At 46.8% G+C, this 21,434-nt stretch overlaps 1 protein-coding gene across 4 annotated transcripts in view; it reads right to left on the bottom strand.

Moving 5' to 3' along the window:
- Window positions 1–5,421: 5,421 nt before the first annotated feature.
- fhip1b (FHF complex subunit HOOK interacting protein 1B) overlaps window positions 5,422–21,434 on the bottom strand; it is a 59,238-nt gene continuing 43,225 nt past the window's right edge. For 2 of the 4 annotated variants that reach the window (XM_045704879.1, XM_045704880.1), the window contains exons 10-14: window positions 21,161–21,330; window positions 15,730–17,127; window positions 14,959–15,137; window positions 13,132–13,294; window positions 5,422–11,737 (exon numbers count right to left, since the gene is read on the bottom strand). In XM_045704879.1, coding sequence (XP_045560835.1) covers window positions 11,433–11,737; window positions 13,132–13,294; window positions 14,959–15,137; window positions 15,730–17,127; window positions 21,161–21,330 — 2,215 coding nt within the window. In that variant the 3' untranslated portion in view covers window positions 5,422–11,432. The remainder of the gene's footprint in view (window positions 11,738–13,131; window positions 13,295–14,958; window positions 15,138–15,729; window positions 17,128–21,160; window positions 21,331–21,434) is intronic. The other 2 variants (XR_006761242.1, XM_045704881.1) reach the window with 2 other exon arrangements.

Raw genomic sequence — 21,434 nt, 5'->3', positions numbered from 1 at the left:
AGAAATTCATCTGCCCTGACAGCTGCTTTTTTTTCTTTCTTAAAAAAAAAAATAAATAAAAAGGTTGGTTTCCTTCAGTGGATTTGGCTTGATGAGGAGAGGGTAGTGGTATGGAGAATGTTGATGAGAAGGACACGTCAACAGACAAAATGAGCATGAAACTTTATCATATTATATGCAGGCAAACACATCAAATGTTATTATATGACAGACGAACATTGGGTTGATTGTCTTGAATGCTTTGCTTCATAAAACAAAAATGCTGGAATCAAAACATGTCAGTTTTGTGCAGAATACTGTATTATATGTAGTATGTCAGGATGACCAGTACGAGACTGTCAGGGTGACCAGTACGAGACAGTCTCTCTGTCAGGATGACCAGTACGAGACAGTCTCTCTGCCAGGATGACCAGTACTAGACTGTCAGGATGACCAGTACTAGACAGTCTCTCTGTCAGGATGACCAGTACGAGACTCTGTCAGGATGACCAGTACTAGACAGTCTCTCTGCCAGGATGACCAGTACTAGACTCTGTCAGGATGACCAGTACGAGACAGTCTCTCTGTCAGGATGACCAGTACTAGACAGTCTCTCTGCCAGGATGACCAGTACTAGACTCTGTCAGGATGACCAGTACGAGACAGTCTCTCTGTCAGGGTGACCAGTACGAGACAGTCTCTCTGTCAGGGTGACCAGTACGATACAGTCTCTCTGTCAGGGTGACCAGTACGAGACAGTCTCTCTGTCAGGGTGACCAGTACGAGACAGTCTCTCTGTCAGGATGACCAGTACGAGACAGTCTCTCTGTCAGGATGACCAGTACGAGACAGTCTCTCTGTCAGGATGACCAGTACTAGACAGTCTCTCTGCCAGGATGACCAGTACTAGACAGTCTCTCTGTCAGGATTAGGACTGTTACGGTGACCGTATTACCGCCACACCAAATCAAATCGTTATTGGTCAGATACATACATATATTTAGCAGATGGTGTAGTGAAATACTTTTGTTCCTAGTGTTGGGTGGTCCTTTGCATGGGGTGATGTAAGTTTCCTTTAACAATCAGTCTTCCAGATAAATGACACAGACACAAGAACCTTGGTATAAAACTCTTAAGAAATAAAATGCAATTGCAGACAGAGATTCACATACAGAATACCTTAGTAGTCTATAGTAAAGATCTGTGTGGTGAAACAGGAGATAACGCTCTTTATACTAGATGATGTGGACAGCCTACCGTCAATCATATCTTAACATTGTTGCATTGGATTAGATAAAAAGTATCTAAGATGAGAAAAAACATGGTCTAGACTGTGGTTTCTCACTCTACCAATCTCAGGCCTTCAGGCTGTGTGGCTATCAGCAGGTGCAGACAGTTCTCAGCCTGAGAACTAAAGCAGGACATCTCCATTTACCCAGTGTTTTCCCCATCATCTGCGCAGTGCAAGCATACAAAAGTTATCACATATATATACAGTAATCACAGCATTGGTGTAACCCCTAACAGTGCAGTAGTATCTAACAATTCACAACAATACACACAAATCTAAAAGTAAAATAATGGAATTAAGAAATACTTAAATATTACATTGAGCAATGTCAGAGTGGCATTGACTAAAATATATGTATATACTGTATTCTATTCTACTGTGAGATAAGTAAAGCAGTATGTAAACATTAAAGTGACTAGTGTTTCATTATTAAAGTGGCCAGTGTTTCCATGTACAGTTGAAGTCGGAAGTTTACATACACCTTAGCCAAATACATTTAAACTCAGTTTTTCACAATTCCTGACATTTAATCCTAGTAAAAATTCCCTGTCTTAGGTCAGTTAGGATCACCACTTTATTTTAAGAATGTGAAATGTCTGGATAATAGTAGAGAGAATGATTAATTTCAGCTTTTATTTCTTTCATCACATTCCCAGTGGGTCAGAAGTTTACATACACTCAATTAGTATTTAGTTGCATTGCCTTTAAATTGTTTAACTTGGGTCAAACGTTTCGGGTAGCCTTCCACAAGCTTCCCACAATAAGTTGGGTGAATTTTGGCCCAGTCCTCCTCACAGAGCTGGTGTAACCGAGTCAGGTTTGTAGGCCTCCTTGCTCGCATACGCTTGTTCAGTTCTGCCCACAAAATGTTCTATAGGATTGAGGTCAGGGCTTTGATGGCCCCTCCAGTACCTTGACTTTGTTGTCCTTAAGCCATTTTGCAACAACTTTGGAAGTATGCTTGGGGTCATTGTCCATTTGGAAGACCCATTTGCGACCAAGCTTTAACTTCCTGACTGATGTCTTGAGATGTGGCTTCAATATATCTACATACTTTTCCTTACTCATGATGCCATCTATTTTGTGAAGTGCACCAGTCCCTCCTGCAGCAAAGCAACCGCACAACATGATGCTGCCACCCCCATGCTTCACAGTTGAGATGGTGTTCTTCGGCTTGCAAGCATCCCCCTTTTTCCTGCAAATGGAGGAGGATGGTCATTATGGCCAAACAGTTCTATTTTTGTTTCATCAGACCAGAGGACATTTCTCCAAAAAGTACAATCTTTGTCCCCATGTACAGCTGCAAACCGTAGTCTGGCTTTTTTATGTCAGTTTTAGAGCAGTGGCTTCTCCTTGCTGAGTGGCCTTTCAGGTTATGTCGATATAGGAATCATTTTACTGTGGATATAGATACTTTTGTACCCGTTTCCTCCAGCATCTTCACAAGGGCCTTCACTGTTGTTTTAGGATTGATTTGCACTTTTCGCACAAAAGTACATTAATCTCTAGGAGACAGAAAACGTCTCCTTCCTGAGCGGTATGACGGCTGCGTGGTCCCATGGTGTTTATACTTGCGTACTATTGTTTGTACAGATGAACGTGGTACCTTCAGGTGTTTGGAAATTGCTCCCAAGGATTAACCAGACTTGTGGAGGTCTACAATTTTTTTCTGAGTTCTTAGCTAATTTCTTTAGATTTTCCCATGATTTCAAGCAAAGAGGCACTGAGTTTGAAGGTAGGCCGTGAAATACATCCACAGGTAAACCTCCATTTGACTCATTTAGCCTACCAGAAGCTTCTAAAGCCATGACATAATTTTCTGTTATTTTCCAAGCTGTTTAAAGGCACACTCTTCTGACCGACCGGAATTGTGATACAGTGAATTATAAGTGAAATAATCTGTCTGTAAAAAATATTTTGGAAAAATTACTTGTGTCATGCACAAAGTAGATGTTCTAACCGACTTGCCAAAACTATAGTTTGTTAAGAAATTTGTGGAGTGGTTGAAAAACTAGTTTCAATGACTTCAACCTAAGTGTATGTAAACTTCCGACTTCAACTGTATATACCTCTAAGGTGCAGAGATGCATAACCAGGTGGAAGCTGGCTAGTGATGGCTATTTGACAGTCTGATGGCCTTTAGACAGAAGCTGTTTTTCAGTCACTTGTCCCAGCTTTGATGCACCTGTACTGACCTCGCCTTCTGGATGATTGCGGGATGAACAGGCTGTGGCGGTTGATGTCCTTGCTGATCTTTTTGGCCTTCCAGTGACATCGGGTGCTGTAGTTGTCCTGGAGTCCAGGTAGTTTGCACCTGGTGATGCGTTGTGCAGACCGCACCACCCTCTGGAGAGCCCTGCGGTTGCGGGTGGTGCAGTTGCCGTACCATGCAATGATACAGCCCGACAGAATGCTCTCAAATGTGCATCTGTAAAAGTTTGTGAGGGTTTTAGGGGCCAAGCCAAATTTCTTCAGCCTCCTGAGGTTGAAGAGGTGCTGTTGCGCCTTCCTCACCACACTATCGGTGTGGGTGGACAATTTCAGATTGTCAGTTATGTGTAGGCCGAGGAACTTGAAGCTTTCCACCCTCTCCACTGCGGTCCCGTCAATGTGAATAGGGGCGAGCTCCCTCTGCCGTTTCCTTAAGTCCACGATGAGCTCCTGTTTTGTTGACATTGAGTGAGAGGTTATTTTCCTGGCACCACTCTCCCAGGGCCTCACCACCTCCCTGTACGCTGTCTCGTCATTGTTGGTAATCAGGCCTACTACTGTTGTGTCGTATGTAAACTTGATGATTGAGTTGGAGACGTGCATGGCCACGCAGTCATTATTGAACAGGGAGTACAGGAGGGGGCTGAGCACACACCCTTGTGGGGCCCCAGTGTTGAGGATCAGCAGAGTGGAGGTGATGTTTCCTACCTTCACCACCTGGGGCAGCCCATCAGGAAGTCCAGGACCCAGTTGTACAGGACAGGGTTCAGACTCAGGACCTCCGACTTAAGGATGAGCTTTAAGGGAACTATGGTGTTGAATGCTGAGCTATAGTCAATAAACAACATTCTTACATAGGTATTCCTCTTGTCCAGATGGGATAGAGCAGAGTGATGGTGATTGCATTGTCTGTGGATCTATTTGGTCAGTAAGCAAATTGTAGTGGGTCTATGGTATCAAGTAAGGTGGAGGTGATATGATCCTCAACTAGCCTCTCAAAGCACTTCATGATAACAGAAGTGAGTGCTACGGGGAAATAGTCAATTAAGTTCAGCTCCCTTTGCCTTCTTGGGTACAGGAACAATGGTGACCATCTTGAAGCATGTGGGGACAGTAGACTGGGATAGGGAGAGATCGAATATGTCCGAAAACACACCAGCCAGCTGGTCTGCGCATGCTCTGAGGACACGGCTAGGGATGCCGTCTGGGCCGGCAGCCTTGCTAAGGTTAACACGCTTAAATGTCTTACTCTCGTCGGCCATGGAGAAGGAGAGCCCACAGTCCCTGGTAGCGGGCCCGGCCGGACAGTTCTCGATTGACACAGGTGATCGACCAACACACTGTGCGTGGTGAACGTTCTAGATTAAACCAACACACAGACAGTGGTGAACGTTCTAGATCAGGGGTGTCCAACTCATTCCATGGAGGGCCAAATGTCTGCAGGTTTTTGTTTTTTTCCTTTCAATTAAGACCTTGACAACCAGTTGAGTAGAGTTCCTTACTAATCAGTGACCTTACTTCATCAATCAAGTACAGTACAACGAAAACCCGCAGACACTCGGCATTCCGCGGAATGAGGTTGACTCGTGTTCTATAGACCGACGGACACACTAACAGTGGTGAATGTTCTAGACATGCATGAGATTCACTCACTCAAATCACCCCAGTGCTTGGAGCTAGGCTAATAAGCAAGAGTTTGAGTCAGTTAATAAGTATCTGTAGAATGTTCTGCTGTGAAATAGAGTACACACACACACACACACACACACGTTCAGGCAGAATTAATGATTAAAAAGGGAGAATAACAGGTGAAAGACGGAAAAGACTCATCTCTAGGTGGGAAGCTCATCTGTACATCAACTGTTCTGTGTGCTGTGTCAGAAGCTTAATTGACAGCGGAGAGAAAAGCCAAAATAAAGAAAACATCATGACACAATTCATATGGCTAGGTAAAACATTTATAAATGAATAAAAACGTTCCCTTTATTTTTTGTGTGTTTCTTACAGATATTTCCCCACAAAGTTCTTGTTTTTGATTCATGTTTTTTTTTTTTATCTTTCCCTCTCTTAAATTATAAAAATATTTCAGACATTCATTTCGCATGTGTTTCATTCAGTCCTCTTGATTAATGCATATGCCCCTGTATTTCTAAAGACCCATTGGTTTATACATTATTTACAGGTTAACTCAGTCTATCTCCCGTTTCAGCCTTGGCGTTAGGACACCAGAACATATTTGCATAGATTCCAGGAGAGATCTATCATTTCACAATACAGGAAGAAAAAAAAGTAAGAAAGAACAGCTGACAGACAATTCCCAGAAAAATGAAACATAATCAAAATAGTTTGAAACTTAAATCTTTAAAAAAAAAAATACACACACACACACAGACACACACACACACACACTAGTGATGAGAACCATAAATCCATCCTCATCAGCTCATTGATGAGATAATCACAATGAGCCGTTCAGCTCTCTTGTGGTTTCTTGTCATTTGGAACGGTAACAACATCCTCTCCAACACAGTTTGAATATGATAGGCAGTAAATATAATAGGAAGTCAGGAAGTTACATCAGAGGATATTTTTCAAACCTCGACTGCATGGCATTATGTGGAGTGGCTGACTGGCAGTTCCAGAGAGAGATGCATGGCATTATGTGGAGTGGCTGACTGGCAGTTCCAGAGAGAGATGCATGCCATTATGTGGAGTGGCTGACTGGCAGTTCCAGAGAGAGATGCATGGCATTATGTGGAGTGGCTGACTGGCAGTTCCAGAGAGAGATGCATGGCATTATGTGGAGTGGCTGACTGGCAGTTCCAGAGAGATGGTTGTATGAGGGAGAGAGATGCATGGCTGAGGAAGACTACTGCTGCCACACACACACACACACACACACGACAAAACCTGGAAAGAGCTGAACACGCTCACAAATCACCAATCAATACAATTGAAATAGTTGCTTGAATTTCTTAATTTACAATAAAAGGAAAATGAAAATGCTAACATGTTGAAAACACCTGATCCAGCTACTGTCTGTAGCCACCCCGAAACCCAGATGTATTTAACTCAACACTTATTATAGGTTTGCGTTCTTGTGGATGGGGGTTGCTTCAAGAGAACAGTGAACTGTAATAAAAAGGACAGTGAAACTAACTCACACACCTTTAACAAGCAATTCTTTCACAGAAAAATATTCATACAAAGTTAAAATCGGAGTTAAGAGTGACTGATTTGATGTCTGATCAAATGAAATAGATAACGGTTAAGAGATAATCATTTGGTCATTGCCAGGGTACAGTTCGTGACCTTAAGAGGGGTCACCAACTGTAAAATCCTTTTCTCTTGCACAATGTATTGAGACAAAATAAAAGTGAATGAAAGGGGATACATCGGAGGTGAACGAACAGAGACAGAAGGTATGGATATGGACAGCTGAAGGGACGGATGTTGTTTTGGAAAACACTGCAGTAATTTACTCTCTCCCTCTCTCTTCAACATAGAAACAGCTTGATTCTCTAGTCTCAGTCTAGCACAGATTACCCAGAACCTACTTGTGGAACTAGCGACTTCTCATAGATTTTTTTGTTCATATATCTTTTTATTGAATTACTGTATTTTTTTCCTCTTCAAAACATCTGGATGTAGCTGTTCGAGGACTTGGGGAATATCGTCAATTCTTGAGAGTTATACATGCCCAGAATAAGAGTAACAGCGTAGGATATTAAGGGGACTTATTGTAGCCATGGCTTTCCTCAAACGTCAAAAGTCGTACCTGTCGACCAGAGTTTTGGCATATCCATTTAAATTCTGACAGATGTTCTGAAAAAAAATGGCAAAAAACAGTTATTTCACTGACAGACCAGAGAGAATGTTGAGCCAAGTTACTGACAATATAGAGACAGGGTTAGAGATGGACTTTCACACACACACACACACACACACACACACACACACACACACACACACACACACACACACACACACACACACACACACACACACACAACCTCAAACCCTAGATAAAAAATAAAAAAAGGAAATGAAAGTAATTAAAGTGTCTTGGCAAAGCTTCAAACACTGTGTGGGCGGCTAGCTTCTCAACACGACGCATATTAATCAATATTAGATCCATGGAAACACTGACATGGTTAAACTTTCTACAGACTAGTTTCCCAGAGAGAAGAAAAAGGTCCCATATTTACTTGGTACCTCAGAATGACACCTTTTAGATATGTATATTACCTATGTAAGGTTAAGTATTACTGTTTAAGACCGCATCGCGCTTAGTTAGGCTAGTTCCAAGGTTATCATTAGCCTGGCTACCAGTCTCTTAGTTAGGCTAGCTCCAAGGTTATCATTAGCCTGGGTACCAGTCTCTTAGTTAGGCTAGCTCCAAGGTTATAATTAGCCTGGCTACCAGTCTCTTAGTTAGGCTAGCTCCAAGGTTATCATTAGCCTGGGTACCAGTCTCTTAGTTAGGCTAGTTCCAAGGTTATCATTAGCCTGGGTACCAGTCTCTTAGTTAGGCTAGCTCCAAGGTTATCATTAGCCTGGGTACCAGCCTCTAGCGTATCCACTCCCTATACACAAATCAAATCAACATATTAATTGTTAACGTACACGTGTTTAGCAGATGTTATTGCGGGTGTAGCAAAATACTCCATGTCACGTGCCAAAGATGGTAACGGCAAGGAGTGGAATGTTAGCTAAGAGAGACTGGTACTCAGACTAGGTTATCATGACAGTTCTATGTTCCATTATAGAACGGTTGGGGTGACTGTTCTATGTTTTTGAATTCCATGTTCCTAGCCTAGGTGATAGATCTACAGTATCTTTCCCTTGCAACAGTTGCCCCACCCCCCCGAACAGAAATATGGCCTTTCAGTATAGATAGCCAGCGTAAACTGATAATGGCTCTTAGGACTGGGACCCTATTCTCCCAGGGTTTAGAGAGCCCAAACAAAACTGTGTAGCCTATTTCTCACAACAGATTTGATGGATGGAACGTCAGTTTGGTTAATTGCAAACAGGAAACTAAATGTGATAAATGTAGTCACATTAAACAAATGTAAAGCTTTTAGAGGAACCAATATCTCCCGAGTAAAACCAGCACGAGAGAAGGGAGGTTGAAAGCAACGAGCATGAGGTTTTCTCCCAGTCTCAGACTACCGATTAACCTTCCCATCCTCTGTCCCACACTGAACCTTCAGAGAAGTATACTCTACAAAGCAGGATCAATGAGTTAGCCAGCTAACTTTGATAAGCAACCAGAAATAACTATTGCTATTCTAATTCATTAAGAAATCTAAACTTGGATACAAGTTTTGGTTGAGCCAATTTCAAGGTTATCCTTCTAAAAAAAGAAAACGTTTCAGAATATTTAGGCCTGGCTAACTCATTGATCCTGCTTTGTAGTACACACACCTTTAAGCACTGCAGTGTTTTTTTATACAACAGGACAGAAACACAGCCTTTCCTATGGCAACACCAGGTACATGACCAAATAGACTGGCAACACCAGGTACATGACCATATAGACTGGCAACACCAGGTACATGACCATATAGACTGGCAACACCAGGTACATGACCATATAGACTGGCAACACCAGGTACATGACCATATAGACTGGCAACACCAGGTACATGACCAAATAGACTGGCAACACCAGGTACATGACCATATAGACTGGCAACACCAGGTACATGACCAAATAGACTGGCAACACCAGGTACATGACCATATAGACTGGCAACACCAGGTACATGACCAAATAGACTGGCAACACCAGGTACATGACCATATAGACTGGCAACACCAGGTACATGACCATAGAATGCACGGTGCACACGCATATTTTGCTCCCACATGACATTGATAGGTCTTAAAAATGTTTCATTTATATATATAAAAAAATAATACAATTAAAACTAAAATGATAAAGCAAGAACAGAGGTTGTAAATACAAATATCAAAATCCACTTTAGTTTTCCAGTACACAGTACGGGGGGGGTCCTTTCTCTTGTCACCCCTTTTTCCAGACCACCCCCTCTCCCCCTTGCTGTTAAATCTCACAAGCGGAGGTGATGAGTTTAAAAACAAAAAGGTTTGTCTTCTTGAGATGCTCTGAGCCCATTGGTCAGTTCCCTTCCTGTTGTGTCCACTACAGTTGAGATGATCAAAAGCTGAGTATCAGAGTTTACTTAAACAGTTTCAACGCTCCGCAAATTCTGTACCGCACAGGGAAAATTTAAGGTTGTGGGTCTTTTCTTGTTGTTGTTGTCAGATTTTCTAAAAGACGGAAGCTTTAACATGTCTGATGAGCATCATTCACTAGAGGGGAGAGTGGAAAGAGTTGACTCAGCACCATGTACATATATATATACTTCTCTACACTACCACCCTGCTATGGTATGTACACTACAGACCACTCTCCAAGATCTACAGATATATATATATATGTAGATCTTGGAGAGTGGTGTGTAGTGTACATACCATAGCAGGGTGGTAGTGTAGAGAAGTATATATATATATTCTTGATTTCACATTGTCCGAATGAACTGTCCCCCTCCCTTCCTCTCGTCTCTTCACTGCAGCGCTTAGCCCCATCAGTGCTCCACTTTGCCCCCTGCAGGTGGAAGGGAGTAAATGGTAGCTGCACCATGAGGTCAGGGCCCATGGTCATAGTGTCCTAGAGGAGGAGTGCCGATCTAGGATCTGTCCATACATGGTCAGTGTCCTAGAGGAGGAGTGCCGATCTAGGATCTGTCCATACATGGTCACAGCGTCCCAGAGGAGGAGTGCTGATCTAGGATCTGTCCATACATGGTCACAGCGTCCCAGAGGAGGAGTGCTGATCTAGGATCTGTCCATACATGGTCAGTGTCCTAGAGGAGGAGTGCTGATCTAGGATCTGTTCATACATGGTCAGTGTCCTAGAGGAGGAGTGCCGATCTAGGATCTGTTCATACAATCTTATTCATTACGATTTAAAATTCTAAACCGATGCTAGTTCACCGTCATTCTACCTGTCCTATCCTAACCGCTGTCTTGTTTCAGTCTACCTGTCCTATCCTAACCACTGTCTCGTGTGTCAGTCTACCTGTCCCGTCCTAACCACTGTCTCGTGTGTCAGTCTACCTGTCCCGTCCTAACCACTGTCTCGTGTGTCAGTCTACCTGTCCCATCCTAACCACTGTCTCGTGTGTCAGTCTACCTGTCCCATCCTAACCACTGTCTCATGTGTCAGTCTACCTGTCTATCCTAACCACTGTCTCGTGTGTCAGTCTACCTGTCCCATCCTAACCACTGTCTCGTGTGTCAGTCTACCTGTCTATCCTAACCACTGTCTCGTGTGTCAGTCTACCTGTCCTAACCACTGTCTCGTGTCAGTCACCTGTCCTATCCTAACCACTGTCTCGTGTGTCAGTCACCTGTCCTATCCTAACCACTGTCTCGTGTGTCAGTCAACCTATCCTATCCTAACCACTGTCTCGTGTGTCAGTCTACCTGTCCTATCCTAACCACTGTCTTTTAGACTCTTTGTGGATACAGCCCCAGACTTCATGTACACTAGATTGACAACGCTTACAACCAATCCAATGCTTCTCAATCTTCTGGAGGAAGGGCATGGAGACAGACAGCATCACTCCTCAGTGTCGTGGCTCTGAAGGAAGGGCATGGAGACAGACAGCATCACTCCTCAGTGTCGTGGCTCTGGAGGAAGGGCATGGAGACAGACAGCATCACTCCTCAGTGTCGTGGCTCTGAAGGAAGGGCATGGAGACAGACAGCATCACTCCTCAGTGTCGTGGCTCTGGAGGAAGGGCATGGAGACAGACAGCATCACTCCTCAGTGTCGTGGCTCTGGAGGAAGGGCATGGAGACAGACAGCATCACTCCTCAGTGTCGTGGCTCTGAAGGAAGGGCATGGAGACAGACAGCATCACTCCTCAGTGTCGTGGCTCTGAAGGAAGGGCATGGAGACAGCGTGCTCCTGGGCCAGAGCGGCCAGCTCCTTGAGGAACTCAGAGAAGATGACGGCGCAGTAGACGGCGTTCTTCACCCTCAGAGCCTCTGCCTGCTTCTCCAGCCCCGACGCCCCTGACCCGCCCCGGAACAGGGCACTGTGCAGCGATTGGCCGCCGTCTCGTACATGGGCCAGGGCGAGCTGGGCGGCGTGGCGTGCCCGCGTGGGGCTGTTGGTGTGGCGAAGGATCAGGTCGCCTAGTGAGGGTTTCCGGCTCTTCACTGGAGAAGAGATAGACACAGCATGTGATTAGGATAGGACAAGTAGACTGACACCAGACAGACAGGATGGGACAGGTAGACTGACAACAGACAGACAGGATGGGACAGGTAGACTGACAACAGAAGAGAAGTAAATAACCCAAAACATGTCAAACCTCTTTTTAAAAATGTTTCTATTTATAATCTTTCGCTTTTACCCCTTTTTCTTCCTAATTTCATGATATCCAATTGGTAGTTCCAGTCTTGTTCCATCGCTGCAAGTCCCCTACGGACTTGGGAGAGGCGACCCTGCCAAGCCGCACTGCTTCTTCACACACTGCTCGCTTAACCTGGAAGCCAGCCGCACCAATGTGTTGGAGGAAACACCATACACCTGATGACCGTGTCAGCGTGCACTGCACCCGGCCCGCCACAGGAGTCGCTAGTGCGCGATGGGACAAGGGTATCCCAGCCGGCCAAACCCTCCCCTAACCCGGACGACGCTGGGCCAAACCCTCCCCTAACCCGGACGACGCTGGGCCAAACCCTCCCCTAACCCGGACGACGCTGGGCCAAACCCTCCCCTAACCCGGACGGCGCTGGGCCAAACCCTCCCCTAACCCGGACGGCGCTGGGCCAAACCCTCCCCTAACCCGGACGGCGCTGGGCCAAACCCACCCCTAACCCGGACGACGCTGGGCCAAACCCTCCCCTAACCCGGACGACGCTGGGCCAAACCCTCCCCTAACCCGGACGACGCTGGGCCAAACCCTCCCCTAACCCGGACGGCGCTGGGCCAAACCCTCCCCTAACCCGGACGACGCTGGGCCAAACCCTCCCCTAACCCGGATGACGCTGGGCCAAACCCTCCCCGTGCCTTAGACCGCTGCACTGCCTTCTGACAGATGCAGATATAGACATGGTTTCACAATTATTATTTTTTACCTTTATTTAAACTAGACAAGTCAGTTAAGAACAAATTCTTAATTACAATGACGGCCTACCCCGGGCAAACCCAGACGACGCTGGGACTATTGGGCTCCCAATCACAGCCGGTTGTGATACAGCCTGGATATGAACCAGGGCGTCTTTAGTGACGCATCTATCACCGAGATGCAGTGTCTTAGATCGCCACTCAGTTGCCTTCAACTGTTTTGTTTATGTGGCCAGAACACAGACAGGCCCGTTTGAGCCTGATTCACCCTGGTGAGGAGATGTGTGTCTTGATAAAAGGTAATAATCTCATCTGCTGCCTACCCTATCCAGTAACCCTGTGAACAGAACAGATGACCCAATTTTCCCCAATCACAGCCTGTAGGCATTATTCATTCTCTCTAGCACTCCCATGGGCTACTATACACTGTGTGTGTGTGTGTGTGTGTGTGTCTGCATGTGTCCGTGGCCCTCTCACTCACCCAGAGAATCAGAGCGTCTCAGTGTGGGCATCCCCATGGGTGAGTCAGCCCAATCCACCTTGCCCCTGGCCGCCAGGTAGCGCTGGGCTTTCTTCAGCATGGCAGGGAAATCCTCATGGGACGCTGCAAACGTCTCGATGCGGTTCTTCACTGAGCCCAGGACCTGAGGGAGTGAGGAAAGAGAGAGGAGGCAGGGGAGAGAGAGAGAGAGAGAGAGGGGGCAGGGGAGAGAGAGAGAGGAGGCAGGGGGAAAGAGAGAGAGAGAGAGAGGAGGCAGGGGAGAGAGAGAGAGGAGGCAGGGGAGAGAGAGAGAGGAGGCAGGGGAGAGAGAGAGAGGAGGCAGGGGAGAGAGAGAGAGGAGGCAGGGGAGAGAGAGAGAGAGGAGGCAGGGGAGAGAGAGAGAGAGGAGGCAGGGGAGAGAGAGAGAGAGGAGGCAGGGGAGAGAGAGAGAGGAGGCAGGGGAGAGAGAGAGAGGAGGCAGGGGAGAGAGAGAGGAGGCAGGGGAGGGAAGCAAGGTTAGGGAACATAGTGATACTTCCTATCAGTATGACATGCTGACCAGTCCCTTGTTCACGTGCACCATCACGCGCATGTTGATTTTGTCCACTCACACCAGACGTGATCCGGACACGCAGGTTGAAATATCAAAACGAACTCTGAACCAACTAAATTAATTTGGGGACAGGTCAAAAAGCATTGAACATTCATGTCCATTTCTCTAGCTTGCTGTTGCTAGCTCATTTTGTCCTGGGAAATAAAATAGATATTTTACCTGAAATGCACAAGGTCCTCTACTCTGACAATGAATCCACAGATAAAAGGGGAAACTGAGTTTGTTTCTAGTAATCTCTCCTCCTTCAGGCTTCTTATTCTTTGGACTTTATATGGAGGTTGGCAACCAACTTTAAGGTGCATTACCACCACCAACTGGACTGGAGTTTGGACCTCAGTTCATCTTTCAATCACCCAAGTGGGTATATGCTCCTAAAACCAATGAGATGGGAGAGGGACTTAGCATCCAGCATCCAGTTCAATTTCAGCACCTGGCTATGCAGACGCTCGTTGACGAGCGCGAGCAGTGTGAGCACGCGACGCTAACGGTGTGGTCAGCATATGAGAGATTTGACGCTGGGTTAGAGTTAGGGAACACAGCGATACTTCCTACCTGTATAAGAGACTTGACGCTGGGTTAGAGTTAGGGAACACAACGATACTTCCTACCTGTATAAGAGACTTGACGCTGGGTTAGAGTTAGGGAACACAACGATACTTCCTACCTGTATAAGAGACTTGACGCTGGGTTAGAGAACACAGCGATACTTCCTACCTGTATAAGAGACTTGACGCTGGGTTAGAGTTAGGAAACATAGTGATGTCTTCCTACCTGTATAAGAGACTTGACGCTGGGTTAGAGTTAGAGAACACAGCGATACTTCCTACCTGTATAAGAGACTTGACGCTGGGTTAGAGTTAGGGAACACAACGATACTTCCTACCTGTATAAGAGACTTGACGCTGGGTTAGAGAACACAGCGATACTTCCTACCTGTATAAGAGACTTGACGCTGGGTTAGAGTTAGGGAACACAGCGATACTTCCTACCTGTATAAGAGACTTGACGCTGGGTTAGAGTTAGGGAACACAGCGATACTTCCTACCTGTATAAGAGACTTGACGCTGGGTTAGAGTTAGGGAACACAGCGATACTTCCTACCTGTATAAGAGACTTGACGCTGGGTTAGAGTTAGGGAACACAGCGATACTTCCTACCTGTATAAGAGACTTGACGCTGGGTTAGAGTTAGGGAACATAGTGATGTCTTCCTACCTGTATAAGAGACTTGACGCTGGGCTGGAACACCATGTTGGTGTTGAGGAGGAAAGATCGGAGCAGGGGCTGAGGGTAGCAGGCAAGCTGGCCCAGAATACCCGTCAACAGGATGTTTACATACAGAGAGTTCTGGAGCATGTTTTCCAGCTTGGCAAACAGAACCACCATGAACGGACCTGCATGGGGGGGGGGGGGGGCGAGAGAGAGGGAAAGCCAGAGAGAGATATTTTGTTAATTTGAAACAGGGACAAATGTACAACCAAACATACGACTCAAAAGTGAGAAGTGATACATTGCACCAGATTTAGCTAACAGTTCATTTAAATCTGAAGTCCCTGGGAGAGGAACAGAGAGCGAGGAAGAGAGAAGGAGGGAGACAGATGGGAGCAAGGAAGAGGGGGAAGGAGAGAGGGGAGCGAGGGAGAGAGAATGGAGGGAGGGAAGGTGCACTTGCACACTAATGGAAGTCAAAATCTAACAAGAAAAAAAACAGGCAAGACTAAATATCAAAAAGGAAGCAACAGTCTATATTAATTTCCTGTGCAACGTCATCCAATGTTAAACATCAAAAGAGCAAGTCAACCAAAAGAAAACATCAAACCAACATCAAAATAATTCAATAATGGAGCAGCATCCAACCTCGAGCACCAATTTAAAATATAACAACTAACATCTTAACACACATAAGCAAGTAAACAGCAGATAAACAGTAGACAACATAATCTAATAGACACAAAAACCCTTCTGCTCTCTGGTGGTCTTTCTCACCTGTGTAGGGCTGAGAGGATGGCTGTCCTAGAGGCCTGGCAGGGCTGAACACCCCCACAACTCCAGCCCCTACCCCACTCCCCATCAGGTCAGCGTCCAGGGGAGAGGGGGGCGGTGGTTCCTCTGAGTGGGGATCTCTGGTGGTCTCCTCCAGCTGTCTGAGCAGCCCCACCCCCCTGCTCCTCTCCCTCACCCTCTCCTCCAGCTCCCGGAGTTCCTGGGTGAAGGCTTCGATGCTGATGCCCTGGCCGTTGGAGTCCCCAGGCCCCTGCTGGCCCCCCTCCCAAGGCCCAGCCCCATCTAGGAGCTCAGAGATCAGTCGCTCCACTGCTTCTGACTGGTTAAAGATTGCCTCAGGAGGTCCCGATCCAGGGCCGGGTGCTGCAGCATGGAGGGTCAGCCTGTCGTTGGAGGAGTTGGTACGGGGTTCTGAGAGCAGCGGAGCAGACTGAGTCTGGGTGTGACTCGGTTTGTGTGGTGGAAGACCTCTGGAGCTTTCCACAGACCCATTCCCTTCACTGTAGAAGCCCTGTAGGGACCTGCAGGACTGGGCAGGGGCAGGGCAGGCACCCACCCCCCCGTTCTGACTAGAGTCCCCGCCAGCAGGGTGCCGCTGCTCACCCAACTCTCTCTTCACCTTCTTAACTTCCATCCCTCCATCCTGGCTGTCCCTACACCCGTCCCCCTGCCCCCCCAACAACGTTCCATTGATGATGGCCTGCTGAGGGCCCTTGGTGGGGGCGGAGTGGAGGTGGGGAGCAGCGGAGGGGTCAGGAAGGGAGGCAGAATCAGGAGGGAGATGGAGAGGTTTGGGGAGGGGGACATCCTCTCTCTGCAGGCTGCGTTTCTTGGTGCGGGGTGTGAGGCTGATACAGCTGTTCTTACCGATGGTGACGTCCCACTCTCCACTATCCCTCTCTGTACTGCTCCACTCTGACCGCGCTGCTGCCACCACCGCTGCCCTCTGCTGGCCGGGGGAGGTACTACCTCCACCTCCTCCTCCTCCCTGCTGGAAGGAGAAGTGCTCTGGGAACATGGCCAGGGAGGGGTTGGAGGTGGGGGGCGGGGGCGGTAGAGGGGCCGTGTTGGGTGAGGGGTCCTCTCCGTCGTAGGGGGCTGACCAGTTCCGGCAGGCCCAAGAGCACAGCTCTACCCCCCTACGTGCGTCCCTGAGGTACTCCAGGTATCCCAACTCCCAGTCCAGCCCCTCTGGGACGGGGTGCATGGGGCTATCTGGGGACAGGGGGGTGTTGGGGCCGGCACCAGGCGACAAGGGGACCGTCTCGGTGGGGGAGGAGGGCCCTCCTCCAGTGCTCTGCTGGCGCATGAAGAGGGCCAAGCGGGACGGAGTGCTGGGTTTGTGGTGTACTGGAGACTCTGAGCTGGGACTGTTCAGGACTACAGACAGAGGGAGACAGACAGACAGAGGGAGACAGACAGACAGAGGGAGACAGACAGACAGAGGGAGACAGACAGACAGAGGAACATTAGTCATTGTTCTACTTTATGTACATATACATTTATATATCAATGTTGTAAATGTAAGTAGTGAGTCAAACAAGAGATGTGTTGTGTAACATAATGCAACTTACAAATAAAAATCTTTTTTTTAAATATGCCCATATAGTTTCCTTTTATTTTCATAATATATTGAATTTGGCCTTTACTACTATAGCCCATAGAAACACATTAAATAACATAAATGGTAAAAAAAAAAAGATAATCCTTGTGATTTATTCATGGACTAAGGCGTTGAAGTGTCTGTCGTATAGGTAGGCAGGTAGCCCCTAGTGGTTAGAGCATTGGGCCAGTAACCGAAAGGTTGCTGGATCGAATCCCTGAGCTGACAAGGTGAAAATCTGTCGTTCTGCCCCTGAGCAAGGCAGTAACCTTCACTGTTCCCTGGGCGCCGTGGATGTCGATTATGGCACCACCCCCCCACACCTCTGTGATTCAGAGTACAACTGACTAGGTATCGCCCTTTCACTAAATCTAGGAAATATAAGATCAGCAAATACATATGTTTTTAACCCCTTATTTGCCACAAAACTACTTCCATTAATTTGCATGGGTTACCTTCAGATGAGTCTCGTGACATGTTTGTGAGAGTTTCCCCTTTCCACAGTGGGATCATTTTAGTTAGTAGCCCAAACGGTTCGCACGCAACAGAAAGAAGTTGGCACATCAGCGCTACAGACCTCAGACGAGTCGAGACCTCAGACCCTAGCTCTCTTTCCTTCCTTTCCTAGCTTCCTTTTCTTGGTCTCCCCCCCATTGTAGTCAAACAAAAAATAATCCGGTCAGCAGCAATCCTGTGGACAAAAACAGCTTGTTGATGAGAGCGGTCAAAGGAGAATGACTAGAATGGTTCAAGCTAACAGGCGGAACACAAACAGGCCAATAACGGCGCAGTACAACAGTGGTGTTCAGAACGACATCTCGGACCACACGGATGGGATATTGCAGCAGACGACCACACCGGGTTCCTACCAGCTAAAAACAAGAAGAAGAGGCTCCAGTGGGCACGCCATCACCAACACTGGACAACTGAGGAGTGGAAAACCATCGCCTGGTCCGACGAACCCCAGTTCCTGATGCGTCATGCTGATGGCAGAGTCAGGATTTGGCGTAAGCAGCATGAGTCCATGGCCCCATCCTGTCTGGTGTCAACGGTACAGGCTGGTGGTGGGGGTGGTGTAATGGTGTGAGGAATATTTTCCTGGAGCACGTTAGCTCCCTTGATACCAATTGAGCAACGTTTGAACGCCACAGCTGACCAGGTTGTTGCTGACCAGGTGCATCCCTTCATAGCAACAGGGGGGGTCCGACCCGGTACTAGATGGATGTAGCTAAAAACTGGCCACTGAGTGTATTCACTTTGATATTATTTTTAGGAAAACTGAAGATGTCCTAATCTGGACTCCGTATCATAAATCTGCACAAAACTGATCTGTAAAACGCAACTCACAAAATGTTGTCACATCCACAAAAACATATTTGACCACTTGCGTTAGTTAACAATTGCATTGGCGCTAGATAGAAGCTTCCTTCAAACTGCATGCAGATGTAATGAAAATTGGATCCACGAAATCCTCTGACTGGGGAAGTAGATAAAGGGCGTCTGCCAAAATCCCCAAGTATCCCTTGAAAAGTTGTATTCTATATTTGCACAACGTCTTTTGTTTGTGACTCACTACTTATACAGAACAAAAATATAAAACGCAACATGCAACATTTTCGAAGATTTTACTGAGTTGCAGTTCATATAAGGAAAATCAGCCAATAGAAATATATAGATTAGGTCCTAATCTATGGGCAGGGGCACAGCCATGGGTGGGGCATGGGAGAGCATAGGCCCACCCACTTGGCAGTGAGGCCCACCCACTGGGGAGTCAGGCCCAGCCAATCAGAATAATTTTTTCCCCCCTCAAAAAGGGCTTTACTACAGACAAATACTCCTCAGCAGCCCTCTCACCCCACCTCAGACGATCCTGCAGGTGAAGCAGCCGGATGTGGCGGTGCTGGGTTGGCATGGTTACACGTGTTCTGCGGTTGTGAGGCCGGTTGGACGTACTGACGTGCGACTTTACATGTTGCGTTTATTTATTTATTTTTTTGCTCAAAAAAATAAAGGGAACACTAAAATAACACATCCTAGATCTGAATGAAATAATCTTATTAAATACTTTTTTCTTTACATAGTTGAATGTGCTGACAACAAAAATCACACAAAAATAATCAATGGAAATCCAATTTATCAACCCATGGAGGTCTGGATTTGGAGTCACACTCAAAATTAAAGTGGAAAACCACACTACAGGTTGATCCAACTTTGATGTAATGTCCTTAAAACGAGTCAAAATGATGCTCAGTAGTGTGTGTGGCCTCCATGTGCCTGTATGACCTCCCTACAACGCCTGGGCATGCTCCTGATGAGGTCGCGGATGGTCTCCTGAGGGATCTCCTCCCAGACCTAGACTAAAGCATCAGCCAACTCCTGGACAGTCTGTGGTGCAACGTGGCGTTGGTGGATGGAGCGAGACATGATGTCCCAGATGTGCTCAATTGGATTCAGGTCTGGGGAACGGGCGGGCCAGTCCATAGCATCAATGCCTTCCTCTTGCAGGAACTGCTGACACACTCCAGCCACATGAGGTCTAGCATTGTCTTGCATTGGAGGAACCCAGGGCCAACCGCACCAGCATATGGTCTCCCAAGGGGTCTGAGGATCTCATCTCGGTACCTAATGGCAGACAGGCTACCTCTGGCGAGCACATGGAGGGCTGTGCGGCCCCCCAAAGAAATGCCACCCCACACCATGACTGACCCACCGCCAAACCGGTCATGCTGGAGGACGTTGCAGGCAGCAGAACGTTCTCGACGGCGTCTCCAGACTCTGTCACGTTTGTCACATGTGCTCAGTGTGAACCTGCTTTCATCTGTGAAGAGCACAGGGCACCAGTGGCGAATTTGCCAATCTTGGTGTTCTCTGGCAAATGCCAAACGTCCTGCACGGTGTTGGGCTGTAAGCACAACCCCCACCTGTGGACGTCGGGCCCTCATACCACCTTCATGGAGTCTGTTTCTGTCCATTTGAGCAGACACATGAACATTTGTGGCCTGCTGGAGGTCATTTTGCAGGGCTCTGGCAGTGCTCCTCCTGCTCCTCCTTGCACAAAGGCGGAGGTAGCGGTCCTGCTGCTGGGTTGTTGCCCTCTTACGGCCTCCTCCACGTCTCCTGATGTACTGGCCTGTAGCGCCTCCATGCTCTGGACACTACGCTGACAGACACAGCAAACCTTCTTGCCACAGCTCGCATTGATGTGCCATCCTGGATGAGCTGCACTACCTGAGCCACTTGTGTGGGTTGTAGACTCCGTCTCATGCTATCACTAGAGTGAAAGCACCGCCAGCATTCAAAAGTGACCAAAACATCAGCCAGGAAGCATAGGAACTAAGAAGTGGTCTGTGGTCCCCACCTGCAGAACCACTCCTTTATTGGGGGTGTCTTGCTAATTGCCTATAATTTCCACCTGTTGTCTATTCCATTTGCACAACAGCATGTAAAATTTATTGTCAATCAGTGTTGCTTCCTAAGTGGACAGTTTGATTTCACAGAAGTGTGATTGACTTGGAGTTACATTGTGTTGTTTAAGTGTTCCCTTAATTTTTTTGAGCAGTGTATATATATATATATATATATATATATATTTTAAAACATTGATAAAAAATTAAAAAACTCCATAAAATGTCATAATGTATAACGTGTAGTTAAAACTGAAGTTTAACTCTTTCCAAATCTTTAAACACACCGTTTCTTATGCTTGTATTGAAAAAGGTACATTTGTAAATTCATCTGGATAAGAGCATCTGCTTGAATGAGTGACATGTTCAGTAGAAACCATGGGTTAGTCGCCTGTCAGTCAGTTACCTTTCCCCCAAAGGGCAGGTTCTTCCTCCTGCTCAGCAGAGGGCACTGTGCTCAGACGGCAGCAGTCTGGGATGAGGGACAGGAACTTGTCAGCTGATTTACCATAGAGATCAGTGTCCCTGACAGCACGCCTCTGACTCAACATCACATGGGTACAGGGCAGCAGATACCTGTCATGAAAATAATAATAGATTTCATTTATACAGTGTTTTTTCATTACAAGTAGAATCTTAAAAGATGCTGTAGGACAACAATACACTGTTACATTCTCAGT

Source organism: Salmo salar, chromosome ssa21, assembly GCF_905237065.1.
Source record: "Salmo salar chromosome ssa21, Ssal_v3.1, whole genome shotgun sequence".
Taxonomy (NCBI): domain Eukaryota; kingdom Metazoa; phylum Chordata; class Actinopteri; order Salmoniformes; family Salmonidae; genus Salmo; species Salmo salar.
This window is presented reverse-complemented; position numbering and strand designations above follow the sequence as displayed.